This window comes from Delphinus delphis, chromosome 16 (genome assembly GCF_949987515.2).
Source record: "Delphinus delphis chromosome 16, mDelDel1.2, whole genome shotgun sequence".
Classification (NCBI taxonomy): domain Eukaryota; kingdom Metazoa; phylum Chordata; class Mammalia; order Artiodactyla; family Delphinidae; genus Delphinus; species Delphinus delphis.
The window spans coordinates 26,283,866-26,308,773 of NC_082698.1; the positions used below are offsets into that span (position 1 = coordinate 26,283,866).

General features: G+C 51.3%; 3 protein-coding genes across 14 annotated transcripts in view; 1 reads left to right on the top strand and 2 right to left on the bottom strand.

Moving 5' to 3' along the window:
* Positions 1 to 7,372, bottom strand: part of NOLC1 (nucleolar and coiled-body phosphoprotein 1) — a 31,659-nt gene extending 24,287 nt beyond the window's left edge. For all 9 annotated transcript variants that reach the window (XR_009522396.1, XR_009522398.1, XR_009522400.1 and 6 more), the window contains exons 1-12: positions 7,228 to 7,372; positions 4,981 to 5,036; positions 4,727 to 4,866; positions 4,500 to 4,630; positions 3,933 to 4,098; positions 2,465 to 2,595; positions 2,191 to 2,335; positions 1,746 to 1,874; positions 1,366 to 1,476; positions 632 to 1,273; positions 342 to 448; positions 75 to 167 (exon numbers count right to left, since the gene is read on the bottom strand). Coding sequence is in view for 1 of the 9 variants with exons in the window: in XM_060034200.1 (XP_059890183.1) it covers positions 75 to 167; positions 342 to 448; positions 632 to 1,273; positions 1,366 to 1,476; positions 1,746 to 1,874; positions 2,191 to 2,335; positions 2,465 to 2,595; positions 3,933 to 4,098; positions 4,500 to 4,630; positions 4,727 to 4,866; positions 4,981 to 5,036; positions 7,228 to 7,347 (1,971 nt within the window). In the remaining 8 variants the exon portion in view is untranslated. The remainder of the gene's footprint in view (positions 1 to 74; positions 168 to 341; positions 449 to 631; positions 1,274 to 1,365; positions 1,477 to 1,745; positions 1,875 to 2,190; positions 2,336 to 2,464; positions 2,596 to 3,932; positions 4,099 to 4,499; positions 4,631 to 4,726; positions 4,867 to 4,980; positions 5,037 to 7,227) is intronic.
* LOC132439676 (ubiquitin-ribosomal protein eS31 fusion protein-like) lies at positions 2,603 to 3,888 on the top strand. The gene is made up of 2 exons (XM_060034202.1): positions 2,603 to 2,871; positions 3,167 to 3,888. The coding sequence occupies exons 1-2, from the start codon at positions 2,649 to 2,651 to the stop codon at positions 3,439 to 3,441; spliced, it is 498 nt and encodes a 165-aa protein (XP_059890185.1). The 5' UTR covers positions 2,603 to 2,648; the 3' UTR covers positions 3,442 to 3,888.
* A 1,558-nt stretch (positions 7,373 to 8,930) lies between the features above and the next one.
* PPRC1 (PPARG related coactivator 1) lies at positions 8,931 to 23,547 on the bottom strand. 4 transcript variants are annotated; one of them, XM_060034205.1, is made up of 14 exons: positions 23,357 to 23,547; positions 19,313 to 19,501; positions 18,623 to 18,769; positions 18,410 to 18,502; positions 15,352 to 18,286; positions 15,009 to 15,062; positions 14,130 to 14,187; positions 13,285 to 13,355; positions 11,559 to 12,282; positions 10,444 to 10,593; positions 10,267 to 10,333; positions 10,022 to 10,143; positions 9,626 to 9,777; positions 8,931 to 9,321 (listed from the first exon to the last, which is right to left on the bottom strand). In XM_060034205.1, exons 1-14 carry the CDS (start codon positions 23,507 to 23,509, stop codon positions 9,218 to 9,220), a joined length of 5,019 nt encoding a protein of 1,672 aa, XP_059890188.1. In that variant the 5' UTR covers positions 23,510 to 23,547; the 3' UTR covers positions 8,931 to 9,217. The 4 variants fall into 4 exon arrangements, with proteins under 4 accessions (XP_059890188.1, XP_059890187.1, XP_059890186.1 ...); XM_060034204.1 differs by having other exon boundaries at positions 13,285 to 13,352; positions 18,401 to 18,502; XM_060034203.1 differs by having other exon boundaries at positions 18,401 to 18,502.
* Positions 23,548 to 24,908: the final 1,361 nt, after the last annotated feature.

Below are 24,908 nucleotides of genomic sequence, written 5' to 3' on the forward strand. Positions count from 1 at the left end.
TACCAACCAGAACCAAAAGCTACCCTCTCTCACCCCACCCCCTCAAGAATGGTGAAGACCCTCTCTCTCCTCACCTTGGCGTCAAAGGAATTGTCTGCCACTCGAGCATCCACCTCAATCTCCTCCTCCCTGATCCTTCGGAATGGGGAGGATCCCCTTCGTTCTCCCTGAAGAAGAATGAAGCAGGAAATTCAGGATGGAGTGGGCTTCTGGTCAGGAAGGCCCTCCGGAGCTACACCCACAGCACGTATGCCAGGCCAGGCAAAGGGCTGTCAAGGTGCTTTGCAATTTTTCTTTCTACTCTAAACGCTGGCTCCTGAGAGGAAAATAAGGCAACTTACTTTCTTCCTTTTAGGAAACGTGTTGGGGGTCTGGGGCTTTATCTTCTTGGCTAGAGGAGTCTCTGCCTCCTTAGCAGCCTCATTCTGCTTCCGCTTCTTTCCTGAACCTACAAAACAAAAGGCCAGACTCAGGAGACCAGTTTCCTGTCCCTCATCCCAGGGTCCCACACTGAGGGCCTCCAACTAACTGGAAGCCAGTCATGGGCCTCGGCTCCCTATCCCACCCCCAAGAGTAGAGTCCATCCTGATCTGGGGGACAAACCCAGGAGGCAGGTTCTTTGGATACAGACCTGGCTTAGCAACTGCCACTGCTGCCTTTTTCTTGCCCCGCTCCTCCTCGTTGCTGTCCTTGTCTGCTTTTCCATTCTGGGCAGTCAGTGCAGAGGTGCCATTGGCCTTGGCGGTTTGTGGTCTTGGAGTGCCCTTGGCCTTGGGCTTCTCCTCTTCCTCCTGCTCACTGGAGTCCTCAGAGGAAGAAGTGCTGCTGCTCTCGGCCTTTGCTTTCTTCACAGAGGCTGGTTTGGAAGGGGCTACAGTTCCCCCTGCCTTCTGTGGCTTCTTTTTGGCTGGGGGTTTAGGCGTCTTCTCGTCCTCATCTTCCTCGCTGCTGGAGCTGTCTGAATCAGAGCTGCTGTCCCCACCACCCTGAGAGGCCTGCCTGGCAGGCAAAGATGGAGCTGCTTTGGCCATCACCTTGGACTCAGGGGTGGCTACAGTCTTCTTCGTCTTCTCCTCCTCACTAGCACTGCTCTCCTCCTCGCTGGAGGAGCTATCAGCCTTTCTGGTCAGAGGCTTCTGGCCAGTGGCTGCAGGCTGCTTGGGAGTTGTAGCTGGCTTAACCGCAGACTGCTTGGGAGTGGCAGCTGGCTTACCTGAGGAATTCTTGGTGGTACTGGCTGGCTTAGCAGGAGCTTCATCAGAACTGTCGGAGTCTAGACAGAGAGGATGGAGTGAGTATCTCCCCACATCAGACTGAGGGGAGCCCTTGGAGCTCCCACTGCCCTGAGGGCCTCCTATGCCTTACCTGAGCTGTCTGAAGAGCTCTCTGCTGCCTTCTTTGCTGGAGCTGGTTTAGTAGTTGCTTTGGAGATGACTGCCTTAGCTGGGGGTCTCTTTTCTTCCTCAGAACTTGAATCTGGAGAGAACCTATGGCATTAGGCTGGGTCCAGAGTCCCAATCCAACCAGGGGCAACGAAAAGAAGGATGCAGGGAGTTCCCTGGTGGCCTAGTGGTCAGGATTCCAGGCTTTCAGCGCTGTGGTCCGGGTTCAATCCCTGGCGAGGGAACTGAGATCCCAAAAGCCGCGCGGCACAGCCAAAAAAAAAAAAGCAGAAGGGACAGAACCATTTCCCTCCCTACTCCTCATACGCTCCCCAGACCCACTCACCACAGGTGATGACTCACCAGACTCGTCGCTGCTGTCCTCACTGCTCTCCACAGGCTGCTGCTTCTCTGCAGCTTTCTTGGGAGCCTGAATTCCCAGGGACTTCTTGGGTGGGGGAACAGAAGGCGGGGGAACTGAACTATAGGGACCTGTTTAAAAGGGACAGTGTGGTGGTTTTAAAATATATACACAAATTCTTTGATACTGCTTCCTTCTAGAAATGGAGCTTAATTCCCTATCCCTTGAGGGTGGGCTAGGATTAGTGACTCATTTCTAACAAATAGACTACGGCAGAGATGATGGCATGCCATTTCTGAGTCTAGGTTATAAAAGGCAACGTGGCTTTCTCCTTTCTCTGGGAGAAGCTGGCTGACACATGCCAAGGTCCACGTGGTGACTGCAGAGGTCCTCCTGCCATTGGGCCCTGGTCACAGACGTCCAGCTTGACTCCCCGTGTCCAGTCACCTGGTTTTTTCTTCATGGGTTTTTTCTTCTGCTCTTCCTCCTCCTCCTCCTCACTGGAGGAGTCCTCACTGCTGGAACTCTTTTGGGCAGGAGTGGCAGCTGCTTTCACTGGGGCCTTGGCCACAGCTTGCTTTTTAGGTACAGTCTGCATCACACAGAGAAAATCAATTACCACAGGAAAATACTGACCCAACCAATCCTGCCATGCAGTGGAGACCCCCCAATTACCAACGTCCCCAGTCCCTTCTTTCCTGCTAGATATTAAGGTCCATACCTTCTTAGATACGGCTGCTGCTTTCCCCTCCTCTGAGTCATCATCACTGCTGCTGCTGCTACTGCTGCTGCTGCTGTTACTACCAGCTGCTTTGCCATTGACTACTTTAGGTGCTGGACGAGCTGGTATACCTAAGAAAAAAGAAATAATGTAAGCGAGTACAAAGACATCTTTCGGATCCACCATGGGCAGTGGTGCCGCCGCCAAGATGCAGATTTTCAGGAAGACCCTGACAGGGAAGACCATCACTCTCAAGGTTGAACCTTCAGATACAATAGAAAATGTAAAGGCCAAGATCCAAGATAAAGAAGGAATCCCTCCTGACCAGCAAAGACTGATCTTTGCTGGCAAGCAACTGGAGGATGGCCATACTTTGTCTGACTACAACATTCAAAAGGAGTCCAAAGGCTTCCCTGGTGGCACACTGATTAAGAATCGCCTGCCAATGCAGGGGACACGGGTTCGAGCTCTGGTCCGGGAAGATCCCACATGCTGCAGAGCAACTAAGCCCGTGTGCCACAACTATGTGCCCGCTCACCTAGAGCCCATGCTCTGCAACAAGAGAAGCCACTGCAATGAGAAGCCCGCACACCACAACGAAGAGTAGCCCCCGCTCGCTGCAACTAGAGAAAGCCCGTACGCAGCAACGGAGACCCAACTCAACGAAAAAAAAACTAAATAAATTAAAAAAAAAAAAAAGAGTCCATTCTTCATCTGTGTGGAGACTTCGTGGTGGTGCTAAGAAAAGGAAGAAGTCTTACACCGCTCCCACGAAGAACAAGCATAAGAGAAAGAAGGCTAAGCTGGCTGTCCTGAAATACTGTAAGGTGGATGAAAATGGCAAAATCAGTCGCCTGCGTCAGGAGTGCCCTTCAGATGAATGCGGTGCTGGAGTTTCCACGGCCAGCCACTTTGACAGACACTATTGTGGCAAATGTTGTCTGATCTATTGTTTCAAGAAACCAAAAGATAAGTAATCGTATACTGGTTAATAAAAGACAAGAACTAATGAACAACAATAAAAAAGGAGTATCAAAACATTAAAAGGCCATAAAAACCTCCTTCCTATTAGCACAGAACTTGGGAGTCTGTCAATTCTCTTGCCTCTGGAGGAAGCATGAAGGAGAATGCTGTGGTTTACTACATCAAAGGATGAATTTCTTGCCCAATTTCAGGAATAAACCTGTCTTCCAAAAAATGATATGATGCAAATTATTTGAATATGCCCTCTGAAGTCTTTAAAACATGTTTTCCCTCACTGTAGACTATTTCTGTAGTTACTAGTCCCTAACAATAAAACTTTTTACTTACTAGGAAAATGTTTCTTTTTTTAAAAAAATGACACCAGTCAATACTTCTAGTTCAACATCCAGTGCCATTTCACTCCTGTGCTGAATTAAGGAATTTTCACATCAGTCCCCAGGGCAACCTGGTCCCCAGTCCAGCCTCCTAGGAACATAAACAATACCTGGTTTGGCTAGGGCTTTAGCCTGAGCTTTAGCTGCCACGGGTGTTGTCTTTGGTTTCTGGTTCTTTGGCACCTCATCTTCTGAGCTTGAGTCAGAATCAGAATCAGAGCTCTTGGCCTTCTTAGGAGGAGCTTTGACTGTCTTGGCTTGGGGCTTAACTCCCTTCTGTGAGAAAACACACAACCAGGAGAATCAGCAAGAGTTTCAGGGCACCCAAAGGACAACCTAAGGTAGAAAAGCTTCCTAGGTGCCCCCTTTTTTAGGCCTTGTCGCTGCCACTCCCTGTCTAGAGTTCCCTGTACCTGTCCATAAAACATATTCTCTTACTCTTGGAGTCCCTGACAGTATCCCAGAGAAACCCAATACTGCCAGGCAAGCAGAACGGGTTGAATTTCCTCTAGATTCAGGGCTCAACTTCAACCTCACATAATCCTTCCCAAACCTCATACTTCTACAACCTCCCTGAAAAACCATGTAATCACCTGTTGTATACCTAACACCATCAAGCTAAAAACCAAGATTTTAGTTTCTTCTTTCCAATCCCTTTCCTTCTCAAAGTTGCAAACCTGGACAGGCTTTTTCTTTTTGTCCTCCTCCTCATCATCACTGGATTCTTCACTGCTGCTGCTGCTCTCTGATGCCTTGACTGCAGCCTTTCCAGGATGCTGAAGCAGACTGGCCCGCTTGGCAGATACAGCTGAACAAAAGTACAGGTCCCAGTAAGAACCAGAAATTTAGCACAGACAGCCTCCAAATCCTTTTCCTGGAACCACAACTCCCTGCTGGGTCTTACCAGCTTTCTTAGCGGGAGGCCCTTGGGTTTTTTCCTCCTCACTGCTGTCCTCACTGCTGTCACTGGATGAAGTCTTCTTCTTAGCCTTCTTAGTCACTGGTCCATTTGCCTGTAACTTCCGCTTTGGGGCCTTGGTGGACCTGTTGGGGTAGATTAGGCTAACTCCTGGGGAATCAGGACCTTCCCAAACCAAAGAACACAGTCCAGCCTACTTGGGGGGAGAAAACAGCCACACTAGCACAGAGGATACTTACTTGAGCCAGAAACTATAGATGTCCAAGAGGGAAGAGGCATTGGCATCCTGCTGGGTCTGTAAGAGAAAAGAGAGCAGAGTAAGAAATTTTTAATTTGATATAAATGTTACATCTCTGTAAGACTTCTCCTACTTGCATAAATTAGGAGAAAAATATTCTATTTACGTATTTCCCAGTTTTTGGTATCAAAAACTTGGGCTATCCCTGTAGTCTCTGGCACCATCTATCTATTCCCCCACCTGTCAATCCTATTTATCAAAGCCTTTAAAAACATACATTCCCTTTACTCTATCAGTGTACTATCTAAGAATTTATCCTTACCCATGAAACAAACATCTACACAGGAGGATGATTGCAGCAACGTGGTTTATAATTCCAAATCACTGGAAACCATCCTCCAAGAGAAGACTAGTAAAAATCTATGTTACGTATTCAGTACATAATTGCATTCAGCTATTACACTGATATAGATTATAAGTTGGTAACCAAAAAGTGGCAAGGCGTTACAGTATATACAAAAATACTGGCTCAAAGTTAGATGAGTAGATGTGAAACTCACCTCTGCCAATTATTAATGTGTGACCCCGAGCAAATCACTTAATCTGGGACTTCCCTGGTGGCGCAGTGGTTAAGAATCCACCTGCCAATGCATGGGACATGGGTTCGAGCCCTGGTCCAGGAAGATCCCACATGCCACGGAGCAACTAAACCCATGTGCCACAACTACTGAACCTGTGCTCTAGAGCCCTCAAGCCACAACTACTGAGCCTGCATGCTACCACAACTACTGAAGCCCGTGCACCTAGAGCCCGTGCTCCACAAGAGAAGCCACCGCAATGAGAAGCCTGTGCACCGCAACGAAGACCCAATGCAGCCAAAAATAAATACATGAATAAAAATTAAAAGAAAAATAAGTCATTTAATCTTTCTGAGACTGTTTCCTTCCCTGTAAGATAGATGACACTACACATCTTATTAACTTGTTGAGAAAATAAAAAATAATGCATATAAGGGGCTTAGCATCTGGAAATAGCATCTTGCCCTTAGTAAACCCTCCAGAGATTAGTTTTTGTCACATAAAAAAGATTTCTGATTCTGAAAGGCCCAATTCCATCCAGCCCACTCTCTGCAGCCTCCCTAACAGTCAAAACAGTTCCAATATGAAAGCAGCTGTATCAGATCACATGGCAGGCTGCCCCAGCTTAAGGCAGCCCTTTCTGAGGCCGATCTGACTCTCAACTTGCATAGCCTGATTCTACCACAAAGAACAAGCCTACCTTCTTAGTCAAAGACTAAGACCACTAAGGACTACCATACCACTCCACTCTACCCTCAAGGTGTTTTCTCATGCAGTCATGTCTTTCCTTGAGATGTAGATTCCAAACCTTTCACATTCCTGGTCATCTTCCTTTTACTTGTTTTTTGGAACATCCTAAGGTACAATAACTAAGATAACAGCTTTCACTCACTGATGCTTCCTGAGCACCAGGCATCGGTACTGCCACTTTGTATATGTACATATCATGTTACTCACAAAAATCCTATAAAGTGGATGATGACATCCCCATAGAAGTAGAAACAGATTCAGGGACGTTAAGCAAGCTGCCTGGATTATACATTTCAAAAATGGCAGAGGCTGTTCCCAAACCTAGACTTGTCTGATGCCATAAGTCAAAGATTCAAGCCAACAGCTATGCCTGCTTTGTAGAGAGAACTATGATGCTCAATCCTGCTTCAGTAAAACGAAAAGCAGAACCCTGCCTCTACTCGTTCATTTTCTTCTTTAATAACAAAAATCCCAGCCTTCATTATTTCTAAAGCAATTTTACTTATCTTTTGAGTCCCGGGTAAATTCGATTGAGAGTTAAGGTCAAGTCACGCTCGGCATCAGCCAACATAAAGCCCAAAGAAAGAACCAGGAACCTCCAATGCCTCCGGTGGGGCACGACGCTGCCGCCTCGCCGCACTCCGCCAGCCACGTGACCTAGGCCACGAGGTTCCCACGCGGCCACCGCCGCCCCACTCACCAGAAAAAAGCAACAAAGCTCAGCGCCACATAGTCAGACATCGTGGAAGAGACGCTGAGACTCCAGGCTTTCCGGCCACCGCCGAGTGCTCGGCACAAAGGCCTGGCAGACACTGGGCTGGCGAACCCCACAGACCTCCCTACCTGCAAACCTAAGCATGTCAGGGCCCGGAGCCCTGTGGTCATCCCACCCCAGCCCACGAATCATGCCCGGGACTCACAGCGCCTGTTGCCTTGGCGAACTTGTTGGCCACGTCCGAGAGCTGGTTATCGCGCAGAAAGCCGAGCACGAGGGGATACAGGTCGCTGGGAACCACGCGGCGTAAGCCGGCGTCCGCCATCCTCTCGGCAATACGCGTCACTACCGTTGCCGACGCACGCGACTCAGGAACCCGGAAGAGGAGGGGTAGGGGCGGACCCGCGTGACGCCATCGTGCCGCGCAGGGCACGGCGGAAGGGGCGGGCGCACTCCGCAGAGCAGCCCCGCCCACACCTCGGAGACAGGGTAAAGACGAAATCTACTAACGCTTTCCGGTCCCGCGAGTGTCGCCATCTTGGTAAGGGTGGAGCCCGCCGGTCTGCTTTGTGAAGGCGGAACCCTGACGTCAGGGGCCACGCCCTCAGCCACGGCGGGAAAACTTCGGATTTCCCGCGCCCTGCCTTTTTGATGGAGCCACCTTTTCTCAGTGCTGCGGTTACCCGCGCCCCTGGCATCTGGATGCCAGAGTAATGAGTGGGCCGGGGGGCCCGAGCTGACCTTGAATTCCTCTAAACTTGCTCACATGATCTCCCAACCTACCCTATTCGCGCTGCCCGTGGACTCCCACTCTTCATCTTCACTGCCTCCAACACCCTGGGAGGCCCTTTCTCAAGATACCACCCCAACCTCTGCATTCCCATCTCTATTACAGCGGACACTTCAGATTATCTGTGGTAGTGGTGAGGCGCTGACCTTCAAAACTGCCCCTACCTCAATCATGACTTGCCCATGAGACAACCCTTTCCTCTTACATAACACAGCCTTAGGTCAGCTCCATGAAGGGAAAAAGGGGTTGTGCACCAAACCTGAGTGACAGCAGCAATCTCTTCAAACCTATAATCCTGAAAATAACCCTTCTACCTCCTGGGGACAGCCCACACTATGAACCCTCCCTGTGGAAAAACTAGAAAACCCCTCAGCTGCCTCTCCTTTTGTCATGAGTACTCAAATTTATCAATCAATGCTCAGGCCTGCCAAGTTAATTCCAAGTTCTATCTTATGTCAGTTCGTATTAGCAAACAGCAATCCCTTCAGTCCTATGCACTACCCCTTGACTATTTCCCATTCATGCCCCTCAGGGAGGTAAGGATCCACTTTCTCAAGGGACACACCTCTCCTTTGCCTTTCTCAGGCATTCCCCTGTCCTTGGTATATAATTCCTACAACTCCCTCTTCCCCAAAGGTCTATCCACCTGCATGCATTCTTTAAACATCTGAGAACCTGCTGAATGCCAAGCATTGTGCTCAAGCTATTATGGTCCACATACACACAAGTCTCGGTTTCAAAAACCATTATTTGCAACAGTGTGAGCGTCCTCTGGGTCCTTGATATTAAAATTCCTTCCTGGACCAGTAGCACCACCTTTGTTGGAAATGCAGAATCTCAGGCCCCATCCCAGAAGTCAGAATCTGCATTTTTAAAAGATCTCCAGATGATTCAACTGCTCTTTTAAAGTTTGAGAGGCACTCCTAGATGACTGATTTCACTTACAACACTCTTGAGGAGCAGTTTCAAGTGGTCAGGATTCTACACCTGACCAAAGAGGGGTCCTAGGAATTAAATGGAGGTAAGCATGTCCCTGTTGTGTTCAGAGAGGAAAAGTGACTTGTCTGGCACTACCACCATAGAAAGAAGCACAACAGCACTTGGCAGTTCCCTCTAGTTCATGTTTATTAGTCTGCATAGTGACTTCGATTTTCCAAACACTGGGGGAACCCCTCAACCCCATCCTTCTTACATAGGAATGCAAGTTAATGTGTTTCAATGCCTATTATAAAAAACAAATACCACTTTAAAAAAATCTGATTTAACACATTTTTATTTCACTTTTTTCCATTTCTTTATAAAACAGTCATCTCCTCACTAGCAGCTGTCTCCCCTAGACTGGGGGAGGGAATGGAGGAGGTTGGGCACCTCCAAAGAAAAGGGGGTGGGGGAGAAGGGCCCAGGGTTACCTCCTGAGGTTCTTCTGGGCCTGTTTCAACAATGTGTCAAAGTCAAGAGAATCAAATTTGCTCTTTACAGGAGCAGGGTCAAAGTCTTCCCGGTTGGAGTCTATAAAGGTAAAGAGAGACAAACATCAAGGTCTCTGAGTACACCTCCCAACCACAGCGTCCTCAAATGGCCAGCTACCTCTCATGTCTATAATGGATGGAGCTAAAATCACCTGGATATTAAGTCAAAAGACAGGTGAGCACCCATTTCTCCTCTCATCCCACCCCTTAGGCTCTTCACGTGTCAGAGGAAGACAAGTCTGCCTAGCTAGCGCCCCTCTCAAAAAGGGGCGCCCCTCTCAAAAGCCTGGGGACCTTTTGAGGGAGGAGATGATACCAAAGGCTCAGGGCCTCCCTCCACTCACCAAGATCAGAATAGCTTCTCTTGCAGAACTGCCTGCGGCCCCCAAAGCAGAGATCAAAGGGCTGTTCATCTGCTTGCCTCAGCTTGTGGCCACTCTCAATGGCTGCAAATGCCTCCTCAGCATAGCGGTAAGTGACGAAGCCATAGTTGTCACTGGTGGGGAGGGTGAGACAGAGGCTGACATGGCTATTTGGGCACATGCCATGGAGAAGAGACAGCTCGCCAGGGTACAGTAATGGACTGGGGTGGTTCTTCTCATTCCCCAAATTGCCAACCCTCTAACTGTAGAAATGAAGGTGCCTATATTGCCTAGGACACCAGAGCAAGGGGGGAGAAACAAAGAAGCATCAAGATAGATAATGAGACAGGACATCCTGACCTTAGGGCCCAACCTCACCCTTGGACACGGAAGTGGATGGTGCACTCCTCAATCTCTCCGAAAACAGAGAACCTCTGTTTCAGCTCTGACCTAGTCATGCGACCAGGTATCTTCCCAATGAAGACCACTCTTCTCTCTTCCTATGTTAGGTCAAGGAAAATTGACACACTATGAGCCAAGGCCATAGCTGCAGACGGCTCTCTGAGCTCATGTCATGGCTCAGGGACAAGCCCTCTCCTCCCAGGAGCTGTTCCTCTACTCACTATTGCACGCTCCTTCTGCAGAACTCTCTGCCTTTGGTAATGGTCGTGTGAACGATAAGAACTGTACCTGACAAGAGAAGAAGGTGCCATCAGTGCCCCAGACATTACGCAGCTCAAGTCTCAGAACTCTTAGGCACCTGCACCCCAGATGCACCGACTCCCTGAAAACACGCTCACCGCCGCCTCCTGTCACTTCTCCGGCGAGGAGATGGAGAGCGGGACCGACTTCGGGAACTAGATGATGAGGATGAGGAAGACGAGGAGGAAGATGAGGAGGAGGAAGAGGAAGAGCATCTTCGGGAACGTCCAGAGGAACTGCAACTGGACCTGGAGAACAAAGGGGCACACAGGAATGCTGGGAGCAGTGCAGGTATATTCTACTTACCTCACCTTGGCCCCAGCCCTGCCTCCCTGTCAGGAAGCTCAGGACCAAAGGCAAAGCAGAGCAGAGGAGATCTAGAAGAACTCTTCGCAGATGACCAAACTGAGAACCTCATGAACTTTAGATGTTCTAGAGTATTTGGGCACAGATCATATTTATTTTCAATTATGCAATTAAAAATAGAAAAATATTTAACAAATCAGAAAGAATAAAAATAACGGAGACTCGGAGATAAAAGGCTGGGCCCTAGGTCTTACAATTAGCTGCGGGTGGGGAGGGGGGCAGGCCTGGGTCTCTGGGATCCTGCTCCCCTCATATGTCTCATAGGAGTACTATGAACACGGCATTTAGGGGATGTGCTAGACCTGTAGTAGGGGACATTTCTGAAGATAAGCTTCACCATCAAAAACCAAGAATTCTTCATTGATTAAGTGGAAAAATTTGGGTCTATTACTGAGAAAAAGGTACTGCCAGAAAATAGCTGAGGCCACAGTGACACTCAAAGGAACTGTCCCAGACTGTTTCCTCAACAGATGATTAAAGGAAGGACTGTTTGCCATTAACAACCCACTAGACCACCATCCCACATACTACCGGGAAAATAGCAGAAATAAGGACTGATACAGTATGCAAAGGAATCAACGTGGTCAAGATCAAACCCTAATTGTCTCCCCAAGGCAGGTCTCCAGGAAGGAGGAGACCTCAGAGATATCCCAATCTCCAACAGGGGATAGAAGCTATCTTCTCAGAGCTTGCCTCCTTCGAATCCAGTAAAGGGGGAGAAGACAAAAGCCAAAGACAGAAATAGAAGCCTTACTGCCTGAAAGTATCGATGTGCTAAAGCTTTCAGAGTAAACCAGAGGAGAGAAATTCCAAAGTGGAGAGAACCTAACAGGCCATCAGAGCTCACCTTCGCCACCTCTTGTGTGGGGGGGAGAGGGACCGGGACCGGGACCGGGATGAGGAAGACGACGATGAGGATGAGGAGGAAGATGCTTCGCTGGTCCGGTTGGACCCAGAGCTGACAGAACGGTTGCTGCGGCCACGGCGGCCTTGCCAGCCCCGGCTTGGGGGGCTGGCTGACCTGCAGGCTTTTCGATAACAGCGCATTGACTGCTGCTTGGCTGAGGGATCAGGGAGAGTCCTAGTGTTCGTGTCATTCCGGCAGGGTGAGGCCTCAGGGGACAGCAAGGTGGATGGGGCAAGGCAAGGGGCTGGGGGATCTGCCTGATCATTGCTAGTCCTGTGATCAAGTGGCTTCTGGGAGGCAGCTGTGCATGGGGGCAGCGGGGTGGCTGGGCCCAGGGACAAGACAGGTTTGATGGTGATATCCTGATGGCGTTTGACATTCCATCGGGAGCCCACCTCTGGAATGACTAGGGCAGGCGTCTTTTTTGGGGGGGTCCTGCTCCGGACACAATAGTCATGGTCCCCAGAGCCCACATGGACTGGACTAGGGCCATGGACCCCTTCTTGGAGGCAGGCTGCAGCTGGATGTTTGGCCTCTGTAACTCCTTCAGGCTTCAGGGTTCCCTCCTGGGCGGTGGACTTAGGAGATTTGGCTTTGGCCAGCAGTGAGACAGCAGCCAGGGGCTTCCATAACTGATGGGGAGGGGTAGCTGGAGGGGTGAGCCCTGTGAGGGGAGGGAGGATGGAGATAGCAGGATGAGATCCGATTCTACACTTCTAAACACTGTGAATATAGGCTCCAGGGATCCCCACTTCATCTCACAGAGTATACTAACAATGATCAACAGCCCAACTTCTCCCACTGTTAAAACTGCTCCTTCCCCTGAGTTCCCCATCTTGGAGACCAGCAGTAGACACCCAACCAGCTTTGGTCCTCCTGAACTGTTCAACCTCTCACTGCCCAAACCTAGCTGGTGGCCAGGTCCTGTCTGTCCTACCTCTTCATTCTTAGACTCACCCCCTGTCCTCAGAACTGCCTGACTTCTGGGCTGCATCTTGCCTGAACTCATGTAATTGTCTCCTAATAACCTCCTACCTCGGGCATCACACCTGTCCACCTGTCTTCTACATTCCTGCTGGTGGGAGCACCCAAAAACCAAACTGGTAACGTTTTTACAATTGCTTCTTCACTGTACAGTATAAAGTCCAACCAGCTTAACATGGCAGTCAAAGTTCCCAGAACCTGACCTCCTGCTTTCCACTCCAGCTTTCTCTCTTCCTTTAGCTCTGCCCAGCACCCTGATCAACCACTACACTCCAGCCAAAATGAACCACTCACAATTTCCCAAAACATACCGGGCTGGCTTTGCTTCTCCAGCTCACTCAAACCATTCCATCTACCTAGAATGCCCATAAACCTACCTGATTGGTATCAGTGATTTTCTCAAGCCTCCACTTTGAGGATTACCTTCTATATAACCCTACCCTGACTGTCCCTCTTCAGACCCCACTATAAGCCACACAGGCTTCTTTAACACACAACATCTGATACTCAACATGCTCATTTGTTTACACATCTGACATCTGCCCCCTGGACTGTGAGAACCTCAAGGACGAGGATCAGATCTCTGTATCCCCAACACCTACACACACTTGGTGCAGAGCAGGCTCTAAAAACATTTGCTGCATAAACTAATCAAAGGCAGAGTTCCCCACCCTGAACCCACCTGCCACGTTGGCCAGTTCTGGGGCTTGTAACCGGTCTAGGGGCCTCTTCTCCTGGGGAGTGTCAACGCTGCTGGCGGGGGGAAAAGGGAAAGCCTGGTTCATTGCCTCCTCAACATCTTGTACATCTGCTTTGCTCACAAAGCAATGGGAGAGGGGTGCGTGCAGAGAGGAATGGGGGGCACAAACTGCCCCAATCATTCTCCTCCAGCACAAAAGGGGTCTTAGTGACTGAACTTTATGTAGGTTGGGTCTCAATTCAGCTCTGCCCAATTCCTGGATGACCTTGAATACCCCCCACCTCCTCCAAGCCAGGAGCCTCTCGTGCCCGGCTCAAACCAACCCAAAATCAATGTGGAGGAAAATATGCTTGGCAAAACAGGATGGGGTATTGTGAACATGAAAAAAAAAAAAAAGGCCTCTTGGTGCTGGAAGAATGGGGAACAAGGAGGTCCAGGATGCCTGTGCCCTCCAAGGAGTCAGGGGAGCCCTAGCCATGAATATCCTCCCCCACTTTTTCTTACACCATTACCAGTGCTGAGCAACCTTAACGCCTGTTAAATAAAGGAAAGAAATCCCCAAAAGCACGAGTTGCCAGAAAATAAAAGGCATCACCATTTGGAACCCCAGACTGGAATAAGCCAGAAAATGGTACATATATATCCTCCTCCTTCACCACTCAAGACAGTACGCTGTAGTGATGGGCTGAACCGGGGGTGGGGAACAGGGAAAGACTAGAGCGGACTAAATGTCCCTGTAACAGAGGCATCCAGTTGACAGTCCTGGAGTACCGGCCGGCTGCTGACCAACAGCTGGTAGGGTAACTCACTCATGTCCCCATACTTACCCTGAGTTTCCTACAGCCAGGCTGTCAGCAGGAGCCGGGGGAGGGCACTCCTTTTTGGCTGCAAAGAAACCATACTAGTTAAAAGCCCAACCAGATGTTCCATACTGAGGAGGTGCAGAAGGGCTGGCTCTGAGACCCAAAGGAGGAAAATCCATTTTGCCTACATACTCCATTTGGGTCTCCCCTGAGAGATCCATTCTCCTCCAGTGGGTACCCAGGTATATTTTTAATCATGTCTCTTCTCTGCTCAGAAACAAGCACACTCCCCACTGAATCTGGGGAGTCCAAACTTCTAAGCCTAGCATTCCAGGCTCTACATAACCCACCTAACTAACTTCCTAGTCTTATAACCTACTCTTGATCTACACTTATATTTTCTATTTTGCCTTGTACTACCGATACCTGTTACCAATTCAGCAGTCATTTCTGCAAATTCTTCTCCCCAGTCAGACCATAAGCTCATCTGAGAACAGGACATAATAACTCCCGCAGCACCTAGATCCATGCCTTGTACTGAGAAGCTGAGCTATCCATTGCCTTTCAAATACATGCGATCTTTCCTATACCTCTGCCTTTACTCATCAGTCTCTGAATTCCTGTCTTCCAAGGCTCACCTGGAGAGCTACCTCCCCAAATAACCCAACACACTTGAATCTCCCGATCCATCTACTCTTTATAGTTCTTGCCATGCTGTACCCACCACTCTCCCTGGCTTAGATTGTGTCACAGGTAAATCTTGTCTTCCCATTCCAATTAGGGGGCTACTCTAGTGGCTGAGACTCCCCTTCTCCTTCCCCCCAGTTTAAGCAACTACAGGGCTAGGCCCAAAGGAAACATCAACAAAAAAGGGTTGGAGCAAAGCTACCCAGGTTTCCTCACCTTCTGATTTCTCAAATTGCTCCAGCAGACTGGACAGGTCCGATGCCTCAATTCCTGTGGAAGCGTACAACACAGCCCCTATCAACTGAGTACACAGGTCCCAGAAGTCCCAAATCACCTCACTTCTTCCCTAGGCTCCCCATGCTCACTGTACTAAGTAAACCAAGGCAGCAACACAAAGCAGAAAGAATCAAACCAACCCAGACTTCTACCTCTCAAGAACTCTCCAAAGAAATCCAACAAAGGCCAGCCCCATCAAGGTAGTTTATCCTGTTTTATGGAGGACACTCCTCACACAACCCCCATGCCATTCTTCACACCAACGGAACTGTGTGGCACTCACCAATCTCACTGATGAAAGCCTGTACCACATCCTCAGGACCCTGGGTACGTGGGGTAGGCAGAAAGGACAGTGTCCTTAGACGCGCTGGGTGGACAGCAGGCAGCTTGGTGGTAGTGCTCTGCCTTGGTGCAGATGTGGGAACAGCCTTGGCAACAGGAGAGGGTGCCTTCTCCCTGGGCCTAGCTTCCTGGGGCTCAGGCTTTAGCCTCTCTGATGCAAGCTCCTCAACAGCCACACTCTCAGCAGGCAGACACGGTGGAGCCTTGATCCGAGGGCTGTGCACCGGGGAGGACACCTTGTGTTTCAGATGGGGAGATGCAGGCACTGGCTTGACCTCCACCTTGGTGGGCTCTATCTGTGGAGCTCCCTGACCAGCTGCCCCAAGACTGAGGGGAGGAGCCATCGGCACAGTCAGTACACTATCAGGAGGGCCAGGTGGGATGCCACTGGGCTCCACCTTGGGTGAGGGAACAGCTCTTCCAACAGAGGTTAGAGGCAAAGGAGGTGGGGGAACAGCAGGCCAGAATGGAGGGTGTTGCAGCCCTGGGCCCCATCCCAAGGGCCCATAGGTACAGCTGGGGCTATAAGGTGGGACTGGGGCAGGAGGAGGTACCCAAGGCACATTGCAAGTGGAGGGCACAGCATAGGCACCTGGAGTACCAGACACTAGGGGCACCGTCGGTGGAGGGGGCAAGCAAGGATAGCCAGAAGGGGACAAGGGGGGATAACAAGGCCAGGGTGGCACAGGGGCATAGTGAGTAAAGGGATCAGGTGGCACTGGCCCCACAGACATCGGAACACTAGGAGGCTGCAAGGGTGGTGGGGGCAGACTGGGGACACTTTGCCCATTTGTGGGAAGGGGCAGCATGGGGGTCATGCCCAGCCCACCCGTGGGAAAAGGCAGGGCAGTGGGCATTGTGGGGGGCATGGACTGCACAGCAGGAGGTGGAGGTCTTGCTGGCAGTAGCATCTCTTGGGATGGCACCTGCTCAGTGGGAGTTGAGGCCACAGGTTTGCTTGCAGGTGGCTCAGGACTAGGAGAGGCAGGGCTGGGACCCATAGGAGCAAAGCAAGCCTCAGAAGGAGCCTCAGGGCTTCTCTGCAGAATTGTCTTCTTGGCTGTGGCTGGTGGGACAAGACAAGGGATGTCTGCCAGCCCTGTGGGAGTTTCTGGGAGGCTGGGCCACTTCCCAGCTGGGGGATGGGGGTTCCTCTCTTCTGCCTCTGCTTGGCGCTGCTGCCTTCGTCGCCGGTACTCAGATAGGCTAAGAGGCCGAGGCCTGGCTTCCTGGGCTGTTGCACTAGTACCAGTTTCCCCCTTCAGAGGACCCATGACCTCCTTGACTTCAGGATTGATGGCCTTTGGGGGGTCTGAGGACTCTGCTTCCAGGAGGAGCTGGGGGGCTGGACTCCCCTGGGCTGATGACACTGCGCCACGTCTGGGATCAGTTGGCCTAGACTTAACTAGTACAGGGTCAACTGGAGCCAGGTCATTGGGAAGAGAGTCAACTTGTACTGGCTTGGCTAGGATAGGGTCAACTGAAGGCAAGTCATCTGAGATGGGAACAACCACTGCACGGTCTACTGCTGCTGAGTCAGCCAGAACTGGGTCAATCAGCACTGGGTCAGCTGGGAGAGGGTCAACCAGCTCTGAGTTCGCTAAAGCACGGTCAACCAGTTTAGGGTCAACAGGTACAGGGTCAGCCACAGTGGGATCAGGGTCAACTGCAGTGGGATCAGGGTCAACCGCAGTGGGATCAGCTTCAACAGAGTCAAGTGGCATGGGGTCAGCTTCAGAGTCAACCAGTGAGAGATGGGTTGAAACAGGGTTGGCTTGGATGGGGTCAACCAGGCTGGGGTAGAGGTCTAGAGGACCTTCTTTAGCAGGACTAGCTTGTCCAGCACTACTCTCCAAGTTCCCAGAGCCAGGCTTCTCCAAGGCAGCTGCCCAGGCCCGAGCCCAAGCCTGGGGCTTCCCTCTACCACGGGGAGGCACAACCTCTCTTTGAAGGTCCTCCTGAGGCAAGCTGCCTCCCTGAGAGGTCAGCTCTGTAACTGCTGTAGACTGCCCACGAGAGGCTGACCTCAGCCTCCTGGCATAGCCTTCTGCACAGGCAGCTGGCTGCTCCTTGCTCTTCTTCTTCCTGCCCTTTCGAGCTCTCTGGGAACTTAGCATTGTGTTGGCTGGTGGGTTCTGAGGGCCCTTGGGTGCCATTGGCTCCATGACCTCCCTGGGCTCCAACAAGCAGGCTGACTCCAGCTTTTCCTTTGAGTCCAGTGACAACCCCTCTTTCTCAGGGCAGAGGGCTTCCCTGGGCACAGCAGCCTCTGTCTCTGCCTCTAGTGTAGGCATGAGCAGCTGCAAGGCCGCACTGGCCTCTAGCGAGTTATCCAGGAGGACAGGCTGGGGTCCAGTAGGGATCTGTCGCACCACAACTGGGATCTCCAGGTCGTTGCCAGCTGTGGCCGCCTGGCCCACAATTTCCAGCACCACACAATCCTCAGGCAGTGTCAAATCACCTGGCTGCTCTTGAAGCTCATCCTCAAGTGCCGTCAGGTGGGTGAGGTTAGGCAGGCAGTACGGGTGCATGGCCCGCACCAGCTCACTCAGGGAGGAGATGCTCTCATCGCCAGCTGCCTGCACTGCCATCTCTGCTGCTACTGCTGTTTTATCTTCCTCCTCGGGACAGGCCAGGTGCATGGGGAAGTCTGCGATGCTGCTCACAGAGTTGTTGAGCTCCCCAGCAAGCATCTCGCTGCTGAAGCCGGCCACCTCCTCCTCTTCTTCCCCATCACTACGCTGCTGGGGAGGTGGGGACTGGCCCCAGCGGGGTCTTGACCTTGGGGGTCTCCAGCTAGGAAGCTTGGGGGAGGAGGTCTCCAAGAAAGAGGGTGGAGAGAAGTCCCAAGGAGGATCTGTGAGAGACATCTCAACCTACAGGAGAGAAGATAAGACATAGGAGTTTTCTCCAGGAATATCTTTTTCCAGACATGTCCCCATATATTCCTCCCCATTGGGAGTCCATGAGGCTCCCTAGGTCAGGCTTACCCCACTCACTCTACTACTGCCTGTGCTGGGCCCCAATGGGTCAGTCGGGGTGATGAGGTCACGTTCTGGGGGTGTCCGAGAGAGGCTGAGCAGCCTGTGCAGCTAAAAGGGAGAAAAAGACCTGAAATGTGTTTGTGCTTCAGAACTTTATGAGTAGGCTCATGGATGTGGTTCTAACCTTTGCACCAACCACACACCCCCTTCCCCTCATCCCACACTTACAGAGGAGCCCTCCCGAGGTGACACAAGCAGCTCTGAGTCAGGAATGCTGTCAAATGGAGACAGGTTCTCGGAATCTGCATTGTCCAAGATCTCTGTTAGAGCTGTGAGCAGTGACACTTCATTCTGGTCCTCCAGAGATAACCTGCTCTGCTCAGGAAAGACAACAGGAAGGTCCCACCACCATCCCTATGACCTACCAGGCCACTGAGAAGGACTGGATGCCAAGAGAATCCCTCTCCCAGGCTCAGTTCAGCTCAATTTGCCAGAGAGAGATGTTAGTACCAGGAGGCATGGGTTCCAATCTCATTTACTACCATCCACCATCTCTCTAGTGTCAACAGAGACCTGGCAAAACTGAGTCTTGAACTTATGTTTCATACTCCCTACACTCTCAGGTAAGATGTGGGATGCTCAGCAGACAACCCTTGGCTAAGCTGGAATTGGACTCAAAACACAGATCAGAACCCTCTGAACATGTAAGTCAGGGGCCCAGGCAGGGTGAAAGGCCTTGGATGATAATCCAAGTCTGCCAGGGCATCCTCTTACATGGGATGTAGCCCAACTCTCACTGAGAAACAAAAACACACTTCAAGGACTCAGATTGAGTATCTAGGAACCAAGGTGCTAGGAGAACAGAGCCACTGAGCCAAAGCTCCTGCCTGAAGACCTCCAAGCTCAGCCCCAGCTCACCTCTCCAAGGCCACCAAAATCTTCAATGAGGGAGATGAGGGAGGCATCCATATAGCTGTGCATGGTCCCCAGCAGTGTCCCATCCTGCAGTATCAGCTCCTCCATCTCTAAGTCCTTGTCCCTCAAACAGGGGCCCAGCCGAGATAGACTGACAAAGCCAGAATCATCCCCCTCCTCATGCAGCAGCACCTGGGGCAAAAGGGAATAAGGTCAGGAAGGCACAGTGAAGGCTGCAGGGCATGGGCCCTCGGGGGCAGCTGATTTACACACTCTGTAAACCAGGTACCGAGCCCTCCACCAATGGCCTCAGACTCAGCAGGAGCCCCAACACACTCTGGACTTGCTGGGCAGAGAGAAGTACAAACTATGAGCCACAGCCACAACCAGATGGCAGTGTTCAAGAACCTTCTGGGAAAAAAAAAGTTTAGACTCCATCCAGAAACACTTGGAACCACACGAGATTGATAAACTGGGGAATAAAAACATCAAAAAGACCAAGATTGTTGAGAAGAGTTATCTGCTGGCAGTGATGAAGACAGACACTCTCAGGGGCACACCAAAGGAGAGGAGGTCAGTAAGCAGGCAATTCCAATTACAACCACCCTACCTCCCTCAAATCCCACTTAGGCCTCTCGTCTCTGCTTAGCTCAAATCCCACCTTCTCAAGAAGACACCTCAGCCCTCCCCAACGCATCTCTCCTCACACCCCGAATTCATACGTGTTCCTGTACCGCTCACTTCTCTGGCAATCACATCCTACCCACTTCCCTACCCCATGACATTCCTTGCATCATTACTAAAACTATATTCCAAGTTCCTTTGGGGCAAATAACCCTTTGTATTCTATTAGCTTATATCTTTCTTGGCTCTTGGAAGGGTTTAAACTGTGCTTATACTTCCTGGTCACCCACCATGCCTGGCACAGTGCATCACAGTATACACAGCTGACAGTCACACTTATTTCGAACTTCTATTTTGAAGGCTCTACAATGTGCCACCCAACCTCTCAAAGGTAGTCCCAAGGGACAAGTCTCTTCCCTACCCCAACCAGGTTAGAGCAAAAGAAGAGAAAGCTTGATTCTGTGGACGGAAAAGCCCCGCCCCACCCCACCTCTTCCCTGAGAACTAACATCTTCAGCCTTGTCAGGCAGGGAGCCATCCGCCCAGGCCTGTCAAGAGTGTGGGCGTGGGCAGGGCCAGAAGTGGCTAGAAGGGCTGGCAAGGCCAGAGGCAGGGGTATCTCCACTATACGAAATTATAGATGATGCAAAGGCCAGAGAACAGGAACAAACACGGACAAGCCAGTCTTACCTCTCCTTTGGCAGCAAAGGGAAACTCTGTACCTCTTCCAAAATAAAAAAAAAGCAACAGGTGTGACTGCACCCCCCCCCACCCTCCTAATCAAGCTGAAGAGTAACAATGCCCAACGAGAGAAAAGGATAGATAGGGACACTTTAGGAGGCCAGGCCCAGAGATGAAGTAAAAGGTGGCAGGTTTTAGGCACTAACTCCTCCCAAGCCTTCACAATCCTGTAATTACAACTAGCAACTGAATAGCACCTCGCTCAGCAAACACTCCCAGGTGAGCAAAGAGGCTGAATCTCCTGCCCTGCCACCTACCTGACCCAGCTACTAGGCCAGAATCTCGAGACAATGTCCAGCTTTATGAACCACTCATCACCACTTCCATCAGGCAGGTACTGGAGCCCCAGTCAGAGAAGCCCCTCTTTACCTGACCTCACCCATCCCTCCCCTCAAACCCCAAACAGCACAGCTCCCAGAGTACCAAGATCATGGAGAGGATAAGCCCAGGCTAAGAGTGTGCCAGCCACCAGCATCTCTTAACTTTAACAACCTCCCGACTGGCTTTCCCATATCCGGCTTGTCCCTGCAGGGTTCAAAACCAGCTACAAACGTGAAAATACACATTTGATCACCTCTTGAGACACTCTCTAATCCCCTCCAAGGGCATCTTCCCGCTCTTAGCACTAGGTTTAAAGTCCTTAAATGGCTTACAGTGGTCCTGGTATTCCCCACCAGACTCCTCCAGCGTGTCTTCTCTCACCACTCTGTCTGTCTCTGTATACACCAGCCATACGGGTTTCTCCAATAAGCCATGTCCTCTCCCACCTCAAGGCCTTCACATACTGTTCCCTCTGAGGAAAGCTCCCCCTCCTCTCCGCCCCCCACAATCTCACCTTAAAATGTCTCTTCCCAGACCCTGCAAGGTAGATTACTACTGCTGATTATATAATATGCTGCACTTTCCTCTGTCCTCATCATTATTTATTGTCTGTCTAAAACATAAGATCTGATAAAAACATAAGATCCTGGAGGACAGGGACCATGTGTGGTTTACCACAGTATCCCCCTATGTCTAAACATAATGGAACCTCAGTAAGTTCCTGGCTGATTGACTAGCTTCCACATACTCATCTTTGTGTGTGTTTGTGGTGAACAATCTCTCCACAAGACCCTCTCCAACCCCAAATGACTACCTAACTTGGACTATAGCTGGATCATGGATACTTCCTGCCTCTCCCCCAAAGGGTGGGCAGCACCAGCCCCACAAGATATGGCCTCTGAGAAAATAAGGGAAGAGCAGGTGGGCAGCTCTCAAGTAGAGCCCCAGAAGCCACTCCCCACCCCCCACCCCCAGGGCCTGGATTGGTCTGCTAGAACTGATATTACCTGGCAACCTGCAGCCCAACTCCCACCTAGAAACCAAAAAAGAAAAAAAAAGCTTTCAAGGACTCAGCTTAATTGCTTAAGCAAGATAACAGTTCAAACGAAGTCTTGCCGACCTCCACTCTGGGTGGGAACTTTTAAGAAGCCCTGGTGAGGAATGGGACGATAACACTTTTAAGTATGGAGAACTGAAGACCAGGAAAAAAAGAGTATGACAGAAAGAATGTCCCCCCCGCATTTAGTAAACGTTCAACTGGTGTTGAGTAGTTCTCAGATCGCCTCCAACTTTTGCCATCCCCAGCACAAATTCCAGAGAAGCTTAAACACAGACCATCTCAAATTTGTCTGTATCAATTCACAGGAGCAGGCCTTAGCTGCCTCCTCAAAAGCGATACTTGAGAAAAGTGAGGGAAGGAGAGGACTCCCTTTCCTTACTTAAGCCTGTGCCATGTAAATGTTGAAACCTCCCATGCCCCTTGGATCACGAACGAGGCAGGACTGCAGGCAACAAAAACGCCAGTGCCCATGCCTCACAACCCACCCCAAGCCGGTCGGAAAGAGGCCGCCACTCCACAGCCCTTCAACCTCAGCCCTCTACCCTCCCCAACACACTCCGCCATCCGCAGGGCACAGACTACCCGCACACCTGTAAAGTCCTTTACCATCCGTTGTCGAGAAGCAACGCGGATCAAAGCAAAAAGAAAAAAACTCCTCCAAGGCTCTGGGCAAAGTTGATTCTAGCAGCCCCTACCTTCCTTCCTTCCCAGCCTGGGGCCCCCAGCGCCGATCGGAGATGGCGGGACCGGCTGAGACACACCCAGTTCCCGGCAGTGCGGCTCCAGCGCCGATACGAGATGCCCAGCAGCCTGGAGCGGGAGCCACGTGGACATCCCCTCCCCGCCCCCACGTGGACCCGAGGGCCTCCTCCCCCCCGCCCAACCCACGTGGGTGCCGGGGCCGCCTAGAGGGGGAGGGGAAGCAGACAAATTATCCCGGGAAAATCGCTCCCCCCACCCCACGTGGCTCCGAAAAAGCACTGCGGCGCTGGGCTACAGACAGCCCCCACTCGGCATCCTTAGAGGGAGGTCTTACTCTAAGTCCGAGTCCCCCCACACACACAGGGGCCAGGTTTCCGACACCCTGCTCTGCCCCTCCGGCGTTCCGGAGGAATGGCCATAAGGACCCGCCTCTGCCCGCATCCCCCCAGCAAACGACCCAGGTCCGGTCGGTCCAATCCGTCTTCCGCAGCCACCCGGCATCGACTCCCGAACGCTTCTTCCCTTTCCTGTGGCGTCCACGTGTCACCGCCCGGCACACGCCGCTTTGCTGCCAGCCGCGGGCCGCCCGCCAGTCTCACCTGCTCCCCGCCACTCACAGCGCCCACAGTGCCATACGGCGCTTGGCTCCGACTCCCCCAACCGCTGCTGCGCACTCCACCGCCAGGGTCGGGGCCGGAGCCCCCACTCAGAAGCGGCGCGACTCCGTCTCTCAGTCCCCGGCGCGCCGCCATCTTGGCCCCTGAACGCCCGGCGCAGCTCTGATCGCCGGCGCCGCCTCGCCCAGCCGATTGTAGGAAGGAAACTACAACTCCCGAAAGACACTGCAAGACTACGAATCCCAGAAGACTGAGCGGCGATACCCATTTGCACACGGGAAGAGGGCACTGGCCTCACGAGGGAGCCTGGGAGTAGTAGTTGCATTCAGCAGAGCCTGAGTGGCACGTGCTAGAGGCATACTGTAATGCATAATTTTGTGTTGCGCGCGGGGACCTAGCTGGGGAGCGCGAGGTAATAAGGGGATAATTACCTGTTGCGTATCTTTTTATTTTCCCAATTTGTCCAACTGTCAGAACCCCCTCTTTGTCTGACGTTTTACCTGCTGCACGTTCCTTTCTCCTTAGTCCAAGCGGGCCTGTGTTTTGAAACAGCACCTCCTCGTGGGCACCAGCACTCCAGGAGCTAAGCCTCACCCGCTACACTGCGGCACTACCGCGAGTTTAATCTTAGAACACAGCATTATCGGTGTCTCTCTGAGCTACTCAGAAACCCACGTTCGTGTCTCATCACCAAATTTACTTCCTGCTACTGCAGATCATCTTGCTATCTTCCAAATACAACAGGTGTTTTCCTGCCTTGTGGAAAACTTTAGCCTCAAAACATCTTTGAGGCCCTGTTTTATCCGGGAAAGACTTTTTGGTTATCCCAGCCAACCTTGATCCCTCTCTGTATTTCCACAGTCCATCACTATGTCTATTATTTACTCATTTGCCATTTAGAAGCTACTTCATATTGTTTTCTTTTTCTTTTTTTAAATATTTATTTATTTATGTGGTTGTGCCGGGTCTCTGTTGCAGCAGGCGGGCTCCTTAGTTGCAGCTTGTGGGCTCCTTAGTTGTGGCACACGGGCTTCTTAGTTGTGGCACGCGAACTCTTGGTTGCGGTATGCCTGTGGGATCTAGTTCCCTGAGCAGGGGTGGAACCCAGGCCCCCTGAATTGGGAGTGCAGAGTCTTAACCACTGTGTCACCAGGGAAGTTCCTGTTTTCTTTTTTTTTTTTTTTTTTTTGCGGTACGCAGGCCTCTCACTGTTGTGGCCTCTCCCGTTGCGGAGCACAGGCTCTGGACGCGCAGGCTCAGCAGCCATGGCTCACAGGCCCAGCCGCTCCGCGGCATGTGGGATCTTCCCAGACCGAGGCACGAACCTGTGTCCCCTACATCGGCAGGCGGACTCTCAACCACTGCGCCACCAGGGAAGCCCGTTTCCTCTTTTTTTTTTTTTTTTTTTTTTTAACATCTTTATTGGGGTATAATTGCTTTACAGTGGTGTGTTAGTTTCTGCTTTATAACAAAGTGAATCAGATATATATATACATATGTTCCCATATGTCTTCCCTCTTGCGTCTCCCTCCCT

What these genes read in the sequence shown, in the direction of transcription:
- PPRC1 (XM_060034203.1), bottom strand. Translation starts at nt 23,509, where the DNA reads ATGGCGGCGCGCCGGGGACTGAGAGACGGAGTCGCGCCGCTTCTGAGT. An exon ending in CACCTCGGGAGGGCTCCTCT is followed by an intron (nt 18,503 to 18,622) that starts GTAAGTGTGGGA and finishes TCTCCCTTTTAG; the next exon opens with CTGCACAGGCTGCTCAGCCT. An exon ending in GCAGTAGTAGAGTGAGTGGG is followed by an intron (nt 18,287 to 18,400) that starts GTAAGCCTGACC and finishes TCTCTCCTGTAG; the next exon opens with GTTGAGATGTCTCTCACAGA.
- LOC132439676 (XM_060034202.1), top strand. Translation starts at nt 2,649, where the DNA reads ATGGGCAGTGGTGCCGCCGCCAAGATGCAGATTTTCAGGAAGACCCTG. An exon ending in CATTCAAAAGGAGTCCAAAG is followed by an intron (nt 2,872 to 3,166) that starts GCTTCCCTGGTG and finishes AAAAAAAAAGAG; the next exon opens with TCCATTCTTCATCTGTGTGG.